We start from the raw sequence: 13,657 nt of genomic DNA, 5'->3' as shown, positions 1-13,657 counted from the left end.
TCTTATCCTCTCCCTCCCCCACTGTCCACTTACTGAACCCTGAACCCTGCCACCATCGAGGGGGTCTCCTATGAAAGTCTCCAGGCATCCCATCTCATTGAAGTCAGCAGGAGCTCCAGATGCAGGGGGATGGCAGAGGGAATGTGGAAACTGCCTGCCCTATGTGTGTCTTTATCTCTGAAACCTGAAGCTGGGGTTGTGTGGCAAGGGCTACAAGAGAGCAACTTCTGAAAGGGCCCCTTCGGCCACACCTACCAGATTCCAGCAGGTCAGCAGCCTGAGCTCACAGCCAGAGCTGCGTTGCGCCCAAGTTATGCTCTGATTTGTTTAGTGTTTCTACTGGTATCGTTCTGGGAAGTACTACTATTGACTTTGGCTCCGGAGCGCATACTGTTGCGCTCGGCAGAGTACTTGGTTTACACACACACACACACACACACACACAGTCGTTTTATCCCATCAGCCCTGGAGGCGGGCACTCTTATCATCCCATCTTACAGCTGAGGCATTGGAGGCTGGGAGGGACCCCTTTGCGCAAGGGGCACACCTACTAAGAGGAGTAGCCGGGATTTGATCTCAGGGCTGTCTGCTTCCAGATAGCCATAATAGGGACAGCTAAGATTTATGGATGTGTTTACTGAATGTCAGGTACCATCTGGGGCACTTTATGTGTGTTAATTTTTTTAATCCTCACAACCACCCCATGAACTAGATCCCTTTATGATTCCCATTCATCAATGAGGGAACCGAGGCACAGGGAAGGTAAATGACTTGCCCAAGGTCCCAGGACTGGGCTCCAGGGGTCCAGCTCTCAAGCCCTGTGCTCGAGTGTAGGCATGGGCAAACTATGTCCAGAAACCAAATCCAGCCCACTGCCTGTTTGTGTAAATAAAGTTTAATTGAGACAGAGCTATGCCCATTCAGTGACATGGAGCTGCTTCTGAACTACCATGGCAGAGTTGACCAGTTGCAGCAGAGGTGCAGGTGTGACTCACACAGCTTGAAATATTTACTCTCTGGCCCTTTAGAGAAAACCCCCACTCTCGAGCCTTCTCTAATCACCATCCTACCACCAGAGCCTAGCCTGCTGCTTTCGGAGTGTATTTTGTGGGTTCAAACAAATGAGCACTGGGGGAGCTACTGGAAAGACAGCCAGCATCCTGGAAGGTGCTGTGCAGGTGCCCAGAGAAAGCTGACATCCTAGAGTTCCTTTTGTGGCTCACTGGGTTATGAACCCGACTACTAGCCATAAGGATGCAGGTTTGATCCCTGGCCTCGCTCAGTGGGTTAAAGATCCAGTGTTGCTGTGGCTGTGGCGTAGGCCAGCAGCTGCAGCTCTGATTCTGACCCCTAGCCTGGGAACGTCCATGGGCCACAGATGCGGCCTTAAAAGGCAAAAAAAAAAAAAAAAAAAAAAAAAAGCTGACTTCTTATCTCCATCCTGTTTCCTGGAGACTGGGTTTAATATTGGGCCAGTAACACATGTCCTCAGCCCCTGGGGAAGAGAGAAGAATGTAAAGACATCTAAGACCCTTTGCTCTCGGTTTATTTAATCCCAGACAAGTAAACACATAAGCAAATACATACGCTACTGCTACTTCAGGTCATCTTAGGTACTCTGGGGGAAATAAAAAAGGGTGACTTGCTAGATCCAGGGGCTCTTCACACTCACTAGGGAACTTTTTTTAAATACTGATGTTCAGTCTTCACCTTCAAGACTGACCAATTCAATTGATTTGAAGTCGGGACCAGGCATTGGTTTAAAAAAAAGAAATACCCAGGTGGTTCTAAAATTCAGGAGGGTCTGAAGGTAAGTCACAGGTAAAGGTGAGACAATATTCATTGGATGAGCAGGCAAAGGAGGTGGCCTTTGGCTAAACCAGATGAACACTCAGGAAGAGTGCTTCAAGCAGAGGAAACAGCATGTGCAAAGGCCCCGTGGCAAGAGGGACTATGAGTCAGGGAGTTCAGCATGGCCAGAACATGGGCTGCCAGGGGGGCAGGGGGGTGGGGGTGGAGAAGAGATGAGTCTGAAGGGCCACCAGGGCCTGAGTGTGAGAGTTCTGAAGCCAGTGTGGTTCAGACTGCGGGTCTGAATGCCTCAGTGGCTCATGAAGTCCGTTGAGTGGGCCACAGCCGGCCCTGGGGTGGGGGTAGGGGGTGCGGAGAATAAAATAGAAAAGATTCATGTGTGTTGCACATGAGGTCAGTGTGGTTTCTTGAAACTTTTATTTCCAGTTTTATAAAGGTGTACACTGCCCAGCATTGTAAACTGTGCTTCTTACTGTGCGTCTCAAAGATTTTGAAAGCCACTGTTTTTAGCGCCTGTGAAAGTTTGGAATTTCGCCCCAGGGCAGTGGGGAGCCATTAAAGAGGTTTTAATGGGGGCATGACAAGGTCAGATTTATGTTTAAAAATCGTAGTCCAGAAGCAGAGAGAACGGACTTCGGGGGGAGGTGGGCGGTGGGGGCTGGGAGACGGCCCAGGGGTGGGGTGCGCTGCAGGATGAGATCATCATGAAGCACCCCGAAGTGGTGTCCAGTCAAGGCAGGCCTGCAGGTAGCACGTAGCCATGAGCAGTGCCAGGGGAGTGGAGGGACTGCAAGGCTGAAAGGTTGGATTTCAGGTTCTGCCTCGCCACCCTCCCTAAGGAGCCCTGACCCCGACTTGTCACCTGTCCTGTGGCCCAGCTGTTCCGGGCGTGATGGACCTTGGGCTCTTCTTTGAACACTACCTCTCTGCCAGATGCTTTGCTAAATGTGCTCAAGCATTAGCTCATTTAATATCCTCCCAACAACCCCATTGGTGAGTACTGTTATTATTCCCATTTTACAGATGAAGAGACTGAGGCCCAGAGAGGTGCCGGTCACAGCTATGATCAAGTTGCCTAGCTGGGACTCCAGCCAGGCAGTGCAACTTCAGGGTCTATGTTCTCCAGCATCAGGAGAGGTTCCATGGGAGCCAGAGGGCCTGAGTTTGAATGATAGCTGAGGGTTGTCAAGCAGACTCAGTACAGAGTTCCCATGGTGGCTCTGAGGGTTAAGGACCTGATGTTGTCTCTCTCTGTGGATGTGGGTTTGATCCCTGGCCTCACTCAGTGGGTTAAGGAGCCAGCGTTGCCACAAGCTGCGGCATAAGCTGCAGATGCAGCTTGGATCCAGTGTTGCCCTGGCTGTGGTAGAGGCCGGCAGCCACAGCTCCGATTCAGTCCCTAGCCTGGGAACTTCCATATGCTGTGGCTGTGGCCCTGGGGGGCGGCGGGGGGGGGGGAAATAGGACTCGTACATTCATTGAGCAGTGACCAGCTGGAGCTTAGTGAATGTAGCCGTACCGGAGTTATGGGTGCTATTACAGCTCCCCAAAGCACTACAGAAAGGACGTAGAAGAGCTGGGGTTCAAACCCACATAAGTGATGAACAGAACAGCGGCTCCAATAGCCAAGGTTCGAATCCCACCCTTGCCGCTTGCCCTCTGGGTTGCTGACATGGGGGACCCGTGTTAGCTCTTATTAGCAGGCCCGCATTGTCAAGGATTTAGAGCCGAGTCTGGCCTGCAGAGATGGCCACTTTCTGAGTATGACCTGTCAGTCTTACCATTCAAGGTCAAACAGGAATGCAAGTGCCAAGGCCATAGCTGGGGGTCAGGCTAAGAGGCTAGTTCTCTCCCAAGCACTAAAGCCCAGTTTAAAAAGGGTCAAGACACCAAGATTGACTTTTCTTCTGGTCCCTCAAACCCTTAATCCCTTCTCCCCATCCAACAGTGGACCCAAATTAGAGCTTCAGGCCCATCAAGGCCTCGGGAAGGGGCAGCCTCTGAAAGCGCTTGACTCACAGCCCCCACCGGGCCACACGGCCTGGGAGCTCCTGAGTCTGACCTGGTCTGCCTCCTTCTTCCTGTCTCATCCTGGAGAGCTGTTTTCCTTGGCATAGCACAGAGACAGGTGATCCCACCTGGCTGGTTCAGGCCCAGGCTCGTTCAGCCTCCCAGACGCTTGGTCGTGGCCTTTTGACTTTGTCAGGTTGGTACCGCCTCTCCTGCCTTGGTTCCTGTCCGCCACAGGGTCCCCTACAAGTGCCAATGGCCCTTTCTAGAATGTGTCTGTCCTGCCAAGACTGACAGACTCCCCACACCACAGTCTGGTGGCTTTTGTGGGAGACTCTGGCTGCTGTGGACATTGCTCTCGGGCCTTTGCTTGGGTGTGGAGTCAGCTAAGGAAGCAGGGGAACTGGCCGAAAGCAGTGCCTCTGTTCGCCAGGATGAGGTAAGTGAAAGAATTGTAATTCCATGAATATAGCATCTGGTGCATGTTTGGAGAACTTTAAAATGCAGTGTAGGAGTTCCTGTCGTGGCACAGTGGAAAGGAATCCGACTAGGAACCATGAGGTTGCAGGTTCTAACCCTGGACTTGCTCAGTGGGTTAAGGATCTGGTGTTGCCACAAGCTGTGGTCTAGGTCACAGACGTGGCTTGGAACTGACATTGCTGAGGCCCTGATGTAGGCTGGCGGCTACAGCTCTGATAAGACCCCTAGCCTGGGAATGTCCATATGCCGCAGATGCAGCCCTAAGAAGACAAAGACAAAAAAATTAAATTAAATTAAATTAAAATAATAAAATAAATAAATGCAGTGTACAAACTGCCCTTGACAACCAGGATAAGAACTAGGCAGGCTCTTACGGTTTCTTTTCTTTTTTTTTTTTTGTCTTTTGTCTCTTTTTTTTGTTGTTGTTGTTGCTATTTCTTGGGCCGCTCCTGCGGCATATGGAGGTTCCCAGGCCAGGAGTTGAATCAGAGCTGTAGCCCCCGGCCTGTGCCAGAGCCACAGCAACATGGGATCCGAGCCGCGTCTGCAACCTACACCACAGCTCACGGCAACACCGGATCCTTAACCCACTGAGCAAGGCCAGGGACCGAACCCGCAACCTCATGGTTCCTAGTCGGATTCGTTAACCACTGCGCCACGACGGGAACTCCTCTTACGGTTTCTTAAATTGTATTCAGTTGCTTATTCACTCATTCATCCATCCATCCATTCATTCAACCAATATTTATTCAGCACATACGCTGTGCCAGACACTGTTCTAAGCATGCAGGATAGACTAGAAGCAACCTAGATCTGGTCCCTGTCCATGTGGAACGAATTAGATCTCAAGCGGTACCATCCAGTAGAAATGTAAGGCGAGTTAGAAACATGAGCCATATATGTAGTTTGAAATTTCCTAATAAGCACATTAAAAAACCAGAAACAGGAGTTCCCGTTGGGGTTCGGTGGCTTAAGAATCTGATGTTGTCTCTGTGGGGACACAGGTTCAATCCCTGGCTTCCCTCAGTGGGTTAAGGATCCAGCGTTACTCAAGCCGTGATGTAGGTCACAGACCCAGCTCAGATCCAGATCCCACGTGGCTGTGGCTGTGGCTGTGGTGTAGGCCAGCAGCTGCAGCTCTGATTCCACCCCCTGGCCCAGAAACTTCCATATGCTGCAGGTGCAGCCCTGAAAGAAAAAAAAAGAAAAGTGAAAATAATGGTAATGTTATATTTTATCTTACCTGATGTATCAGAAACTAGTATCACTTCAATATATAGTCCATATTTTTGCAATTACTAGTCCATTTTTTTATGTTTGGGGGGTACTAAGTCTTTGAGATCTAGGTTGTATTTGGACTGGCCATATTTCAAGGGCTCAGAGGCCACATGTGGCTCATGGCTACTATATAGAACCTAAAAAAAAAGCTAAACATCATACAACTAAATATTCAGATAATTACTCATTGTAACAGTAATAAATATCATGACTGAAAAGTACAGGATGGGAGTTCCCGTCGTGGCGCAGTGGTTAACGAATCCGACTAGGAACCATGAGGTTGCGGGTTCGGTCCCTGCCCTTGCTCAGTGGGTTAACGATCTGGCGTTGCCGTGAGCTGTGGTGTAGGTTGCAGACGCGGCTCGGATCCCGCGTTGCTTGGCTCTGGCGTAGGCCGGTGGCTACAGCTCCGATTCAACCCCTAGCCTGGGAGTGGCCCAAGAAATAGCAACAACAACAACAAAAAGACAAAAAGACAAAAAAAAAGTGCAGGATGCGGTGGAAACAATGCAATAAGGGTGGCTGGTGGTAGTCAGGGAGGGCTTCCTGGCGGCAGTGACATGGTGACATGTATTCAGAAACCTAAAGGGGGGGTTGGGGTAAACATGCAGGGCAGAGGTAACAGCTGTGCATAGACCCCCAAGGTGACAAGGAGCTTGCTGCTTTTGAGGGACAGCAGGTGGGCTGATGGAGGGTAGAGCAGTGAGGGACATGATGGGAGAGTGGCAGGGGCACCCCCAGTGGCCAGCATGTATCTGGTGGGCGATGAGGCTCCCCTAATAAGTGGCAGCCAGCCCTTGGAGGGGCAGCTGCAGCTTTTGGTTATTTCACACATCTGGAAGGTTGGCTTGGCCGATGCATTGGATTCCTCCAGGACAGCCCGTGCCAGTGGCTCAGCCAGCAGCCGCTGCTCCTCATCTGGGCCACCAGACACCCAGTCTTGCTTGGTTGGCCCTGTACTCAGGCCAAAGGGATGGAGGATGCTTAGACTAAGCCCCTTTACCATGATCCAGTTCTGACCAATGAGATATAAGCGATGATGAGAGATGATCCGCTGAGATAAAATGAAAGAGGCGTGTGCAGGGAGTCCCCGTTCCATTTCCTTCCTTCCTGCTCTGGATACTGTGATCTCAAGTTGTGTTGCTTGCACCTGTGTCTTGTGACATCTGCCCATAGGAGAGGCCAAGAGAGGTGCCCAGGTACTCACCTTGACATTTTTTAACCCCCCACCCCCCGGACTACCATGGCCCGATGTGAATTGTGATAATCCGTGTCTGGATAGTTTACTGTGCTGTGCATCGTGTGAAATGAGCAAACATTTACCTACCACTTGCTATGTGCCAGGCATTCCTCAAAGCACTTTCTCTTGCTTCATCCTCTCAGTATCTCTCTGATCCCAGTTGTACAGGTAAGCCAGGATTCACACCCAGGTGTTTGGGCTGTTCTTAACCTTCATTCTCTAGCCCTTCTCTTTTTTCTAAAAAAACAAAAAAAAAGTTAGTTTGGAAAAATTATTTCCCCTCCCTGCCCCACCCACCGGCAACAGCATTCTTCTAAAATAAGGTGTCACAGCTTTGGCACTTTGGATATTTGGACATTTGATTATCAGTTTTGCCTCAGTTGATTATCTTCCTGTGCCTCATAAGGATATTTAACTGCATCCCTGACCTCCACCCACGAGATCCCAAGAGTAGCCTCCTGCCATTGTGACAACCAAAAATGTCTCCAGACAGTGCCAAGTGGCCCCTTCGGGACAGAAGTCACCCCCGACTAAGAACCTCTGCTGTAAAAGCTCTTTCACTGCCAGCCCCCCGAGTACCTCTGTATCTTTGTCACGCTGTTTAATCTGTCTGGTCCTCAGTTTCCTCTTCTGTAAAGGGGGAGGAGGGACAGTATTATCAACCTCATTTATTCTGAGGATTAAACGAACCAATACATGGAAAGCAGCGAACATGATGCGTGGTGCACAATGAGCCCTTTCTCAGTGTGGAGATTTGGCTCAGATGTCCCTCGGTCCTGTCTGTCTTCAGCTAATAGGAACTGCTGGCTGGATTTTATCAGTAAGAATGAATCCTATGATCCGCAGTCAAGGGTGCCATCTGTCCGCCCACCCCTACCCAGTTAATCACTACCTGGCACGTAGTAGGTGCTCTGTAGCATTTATTAAATAAATAAGTGGCTTGAACTCTTGTGAATATCTATACAACTATTTTTTTGGCCACATCCTTGGCTGGGCTGGGGATCCTGTACCACAGCAGCAACCACACCAGATCCTTAATTCACTGCACCACCAGGGAACACCTATAAAAACTTTTTTTTTAAGGTCTCCCTTATGATTTCTCCTATTCTTCCTTGCCATCCTTGGTGTTTGTTTTTTCCTCTTTTTTTTTCATTTTTTACTGTGTTTGTTTGTTTTAATTTTGTTTTTGCTATAGCTGTGCTTTGACCATCGGTGGAATTACAGATCCTGAGGATTCCTCGGTGGGGCTGCCAGGGGAAGCATCACCAGCTTGGGCATCCCAACTCAGGAGCCTCAAACCTGCTGTAGTCACCCCCTTGGCCTATTTCAGCTCCAAGGGGCACCCTTTGAGGGGTTGTTTAGTTTTGCCCAGCAGGTTCTGGCTGGATATTAAACCTCGCCAGGGACAGATCGCAGCAGAGGGAGGGGCTGTGCTTCAGACGTGGGCTCCGTGTAGAACGTGGAAGTCCTTTCCCCTTCTGCCTACAAACAGCATCATGACTTCATATTACATGGAGGGGAGGGGCATGCAGAAGGTCACACATGTCCCTGAAACCTGACCCTACAACTGTGAGAAAACTGGACCATAAATCAAGATGCCGTTCCCAACCCTAAGCCAGTTTTACAAAATACGCCCTTGTTCTTCCATCGGATCCTGATTTGAGGCACGATGTTCAAAAACAGATCAGCGCAAGGGGTCTTTGGCCAAAATGATAAATTTGCAGACAACTAAGGACAGTTCTTGGTGAAGAATCAGTTCTCAAGTTTCCACAACAAGTCACAATAAAGCACCGTGGACGTGTTTACTCCAATCCAGCGTGGGTGTGAACTGATATTTTTCTCAAGTGACCACGTTGTTTTTTCTTTTTAGGGCCGCACCTGTGACATATGCAGATGCCCAGGCTAGGGGTCAAATCAGAGTTGCAGCTGCCGGCCTACCCCACAGCTACCGCAACACCAGATCCAGGCTGCATCTGCAGCCTATGCCGCAGCTCGTCGCAACACTGGATCCTTAACCCACTGAGTGAGGCCAGGGATTGGACCCATATCCTTACGGACGCTTATGTCAAGTTCTTAAGCCACGGAGCCACAGTGGAAACTCCCGTAGCCACTATTTTGCAAACTCTGTTTCTGTTTCTCTACTGGCCTACACGGTAGCAATGAGGGCTTTCTCCTTGCTTAAGTGTGTATATAGATATTTAGAGGCGTAGTCCCTGACCAGAGGGATTCTGATCCCAAGGGACACTTGGCAATGCCTGGATACATTTTTGGTTATTACAACTGGAAGAGGGAAGTGCTGCTATTATCTAGTGGGTACAAGGGCCAGGGATGCTGCAAAATAGCCCACAATCCACAGGCCGGCTCCAGCAAAGGATCATCTAGCCCAAAACCTTAAGAATGCCATGGCTGAGGAATCAGTCCTGAGATAGAGGTTCATTGCATCACTGATTAAAATGGCCACAAAAGGAGTTCCCATCGTGGCACAGCAGAAACGAATCCAACTGGGAACCATGAGGTTGCAGGTTTGATCCCTGGCCTTGCTCAGTGGGTTAAGGATCTGGCGTTGCCATGAGCTGTGGTGTAGGTTGCAGACGCGGCTCGGATCCCGCGTTGCTGTGGCTGTGATGTAGGCCGGCAGCTGCAGCTCCAATTAGACCCCTAGCCTGAGAATCTCCATACGCTGTGAGTGCAGCCCTAAAAAGACAAAAGACAAAAAAAAAAAGGCCCAAAATATTCTGGTTGCTTTTCAGATCCAGTAAATCTTTTCCCTTTTAAAATGGTCAGAAACCTGAAAATAACTGAATGTCCATAAGTTGGGGAATGACTAAATAAACTTCGGTACATCATTTCTGTGGAATACTATGCAGCTATTATAAAGAATTAGGTGGCTCTGTGTATACTGGTGTTGAAAATTGCCCACAGTAAATTGTTAACCTGTTTTTATTATAGGAGGGATAATTATTTGTTTATTTATTTATTTATTTATTTAAATACTTTTTTTGGAGTATAGTTGACTTGAAAAGTTGGGTTAGTTTCAGGTGTACAGCGAAGTAAATCATTTATACATCCTCCCATTCCCTTTCAGATTCTTTTCCACCATAGGTTATCACACAGGAATAGGTTATTACACAGGAATAGGTTATTACACAGTATTGAGTAGATTACCCTGAGCTATACAGTAGGTCCTTCTCACCCATCCATCCTATACAGAGTAGTGTGTCTATTTTACATGTTTTTTTGTTAAAATAAATTAACATCTGCTTTTGGTAATGTTAAGAAACTTTCTAGGCAGGATAATAGTATTGTGGCTATGTTTTCAAAAGTAGTATTTGGGGTTTTTTAAAGGTTCATTTATTTTTTTAATTTTTTGTCTTTTGTCCTTTTTTGGGGCCGCACACGTGGCATATGGAGGTTCCCAGGCTAGGGGTCGAATCGGAGCTATTGCTGCTGAAGAGGTTCATTTATAGATGAAAGTATGTTCTGGCTGGAATTTGCCTTTAAATATCAAGGAGGTTGGCTGGAAGTGGCACAGGATTGGCCATGACTTGGTTGTTGGACCTGGGTGATGGGCAAAGGGAGATTCATTAGATGAGTCTGGGCGTTTTTGTATATGTTTGGAATTACTCATAATAGAAGGTTGACACACACACACACACAAATACATTGAAGAAAATCTGGTAGGAGATAGATGATAAATAGATATAGGCAGACAGAGATTTCGCTCTGTGAACACAGAACTGAAATCATAGTGGCAGAAATAACCTAAAAGGTCATCTGTCTTCCTGTATAAAAGTCTGGGCTGACTCATCCACGCTGCTCTGTGACGTCATCAACATCCCAGCCACCTTCCCTGTTGTTACGCCATTCTTCAATTGCTGCCCTTTTTCCTTGTGATCCAGGATGAGGATGGCAGTCCAGCAAGTAAGAGTGCTGGAAAAAGGGAAGTCCACCCCGCTTGTTTAAGCACATGACCTGCATGTTGATTGCATCACTTCTGTTGCCATCCTGACTGTAGTTTAGTCACATGACCACAACCTAACTGCAGGGAAAGCTGGGATATTCATTCGAGGGGGTGGAGTGGGCTCCATGCCATGCTAAGAAAGCATGGGTTCCTTGATTGTAAATGAAGAGGCGACGAGGAGGAATATGGGATCACCTAACAAGCTCTGCCATGGTGTACCGCAAACTGTGCAGGATGGTGGGTACGGACCAGCAGAACCATGGGTACCTTGTCTTTTTCCATTGCATGTTGCTCTGTTCAACTTTTTCTGTTATGATTATTTCTTTTTTACAAAAGAAAAGTCATACAAAAGCAATTGCAAAGCAGTACATGCCCAATTCTTGTGTAGACCGCTTTGAGGCCATAGGGTCTTTATTCAGTATTCACCACTTCTCTGCTGACTGTTGAGTGCCAATTCCCCTGACTGTGCTAGACCGTACGGACTCGGCAGTGAGGAAGACAAAGTCCCTTGGAAAGTGAAGCAGAAAGCACGCAGCATGTGTTGAGATCACGATCAGACGTGTAAAGATGAGCAGTGCAGCCGTGTTCCTGCAGGAGGGCAGGAAGGGCAGACCTTCCAGGAGGTTCGATTGGAGGGGTGTGCGGGACACCCCACCTCCTCGTGTGGGGCCTTGGATCTGGTATTACATTAAGCCCTTTAGGTAGGACGAGACGTCATCATGGCCAAAAGGTGCTTTTCCTCAATATTTGCAGTTATTTTCAACATGTGGAAAAACATTCCATTGACACCGTGTAATGCAGTGGAACACCCTGCCCAGCTCTGTCTGTCATTAGCTCTGGAACCTGAGGATGGACATTTATGTAGCTTGTTGGCCTCTCAGTTTCTTTCCTTGGAAGGGTGGAGAAAAAGGTTTACTCTGTGTCCTCTTCTCTACAAGCTGTGCATCATCGTCACAATAGCCCCAGGCAATGGTGCCACTTATCCCCATTCGACAGGTGGGAGAATTGAGGCAGACAAGCCAAGCAAGATGCCATACCACTGCTAGTGGTAGAGCTGGATTTGAACCCCGGCACCCTCCTCCCCAGGCACCCAAGGTGGCCTGGTTTGTCACCCAGATATTCTGGGTTCCTGCTGGCTTTGGCCAGCTCACAGGCTGGTTGGGAGAGGGCGATGAAGAAAGATGTGTTGCAGCGATTTGCAAGAATATACATGCTACACAAATATATTCATGGGATTATAATACACTTGGATCTCTTCATTCCAAATATATTTTTAAAAATTTCCAAACCCTCTAATGAAATGATTGATTCGGGCCGTGAGCATCAGTGGATGAAAACAATAGCTGGAAGGGGAACTTGGTAAACTGAGGAAGCAGGATGTTGCCACTCCCCCCACCCCAGGGCCCCCGGCCCCTGTTAGTATCTCTGGAAGGGGCACACGTGGGCATCATGCCCCTGGATGTGATGTGACAGGGAGGACTCAGCACCGCTCTGAAGCACTAGTTCCACCACCCCATTACTCTAAACCTACTGCGGTTTTATTTACTTATTATTTACTTATTTATTTTGCTTTTTTTTTTTTTTTTTTTAAGGGCCGCATTAGTGGCGTATGGAGGCTCCCAGACTAGGGATTGAATCAGAGCAACAGCTGTCGGCCTACCCCACAGCCACAGCAACACAGGATCTGAGCTGCATCTATGACCTACACCACAGCTCATGGCAACACCAGATCCTTAACCCCCTGAGCGAGGCCAGGGATCGAACCCGCAACCTCATGTTTCCTTGTCGGATTTGTTTCCACTGTGCCACAATGAGAACTCCCCCTCGTGCCATTTTAAAGCTAAATAGTGAGAAATGCGATGGAAAGAGAAATGAGTTACCACCACCATGCAGAAGCAAATGGAAAAATCCAGAACATGAGGTAGCCTACGAAACAGCTAACCCACTTTTTTCAATTTGTGAATAGTTTTTTTTAAAAAAGGAAGGGGGAGGCTATTCTAGATGAAGCAAATGTAAGAGACACAATAAGCAAATGTGACGTGTGGCCTTTGTTTACATCCTGAATCTTATAAACCAGGTAAGGTTTATAAGAACTGGGAAGACTGGGGATGACCTGTGGCCGGGCAGCACAAGGAAGCACCGTGACTCTGTTAGGTGTGACAGCAGACAGTGTCCTGTTGTTAAATGAAGCATAGTGGAGAGAGGAGACTTCAAGAATTTGTTCCGGAGTTCCCATTGTGGCTCAGCAGGTTAAGAACCCAACTAGTATCCATGAGGCTGCAGGTTCAATCCCTGGTCTTGGCCAATGAGTTAAGGATCTGGCGTTGCCATGAGCTGCGGCTCAGATCCTGTGTTCTATGGCTGTGGTGTAGGCTGGCAGCTACTGCTCCGCTTCAGCCCCTAGCCTGGGAACTTCCATATGTCACAGGTGCAGAGCTGAAAAGAAAAAAGTTTAAAATTTTAAGAAAAAAGGAAAAATTTTTTTAAATTATTTAAAAACTTCACCAAAGAGAAGAAAAAAAGATCTCCACACCAGTGAGCTTACAAGAGACATGTTTGGCAAAAATCTTGAAAACTGTTGAATCTGAGTGATAGGAGCTAAGTGATTCAGTTTACCATTCTGTTTGTTTTTGTGTCTGATTGACGTTAGTCATTAAAAAAAAAAAATTTCTAGCCCTCACCATGAAACCACCTTACAAAAAAGGGAGGGAAAAAAAACCCACACTTTATTAAGTTGCATAAAATTGAGTTCACCTCAAAACAAGAAGAAAAACATGTAAAAACTCATGAATCACTGCATGGCCCATTCGGTGTCATTAGAGGAGATCCATCATTAGGGAAGATGAATCTTAAGACATCTGCTGTTCTTGGGGCAG

General features: G+C 47.9%; 1 protein-coding gene across 3 annotated transcripts in view; it reads left to right on the top strand.

Annotated features, from left to right (window-relative positions):
• The window catches only part of EYA2 (EYA transcriptional coactivator and phosphatase 2), a 278,029-nt gene that overhangs the window by 54,637 nt on the left and 209,735 nt on the right, over positions 1-13,657 (top strand). Inside the window, exon 1 of one of the 3 annotated variants that reach the window (XM_047770950.1) lies at positions 3,661-4,261. The exons of the other annotated variants lie outside the window; for them this stretch is intronic. Within the exon in view, the coding sequence (XP_047626906.1) occupies positions 4,257-4,261 (5 nt within the window). The 5' untranslated portion in view covers positions 3,661-4,256. Of the gene's footprint in view, positions 1-3,660; positions 4,262-13,657 lie in introns of those variants that run through there. 3 annotated transcript variants of the gene reach the window in all.

The sequence above is a fragment of the Phacochoerus africanus genome, chromosome 3 (genome assembly GCF_016906955.1).
Source record: "Phacochoerus africanus isolate WHEZ1 chromosome 3, ROS_Pafr_v1, whole genome shotgun sequence".
Taxonomy (NCBI): domain Eukaryota; kingdom Metazoa; phylum Chordata; class Mammalia; order Artiodactyla; family Suidae; genus Phacochoerus; species Phacochoerus africanus.
Note: the sequence above shows the minus strand (reverse complement) of the source record. Positions and strands in the feature narration are given on the sequence as shown.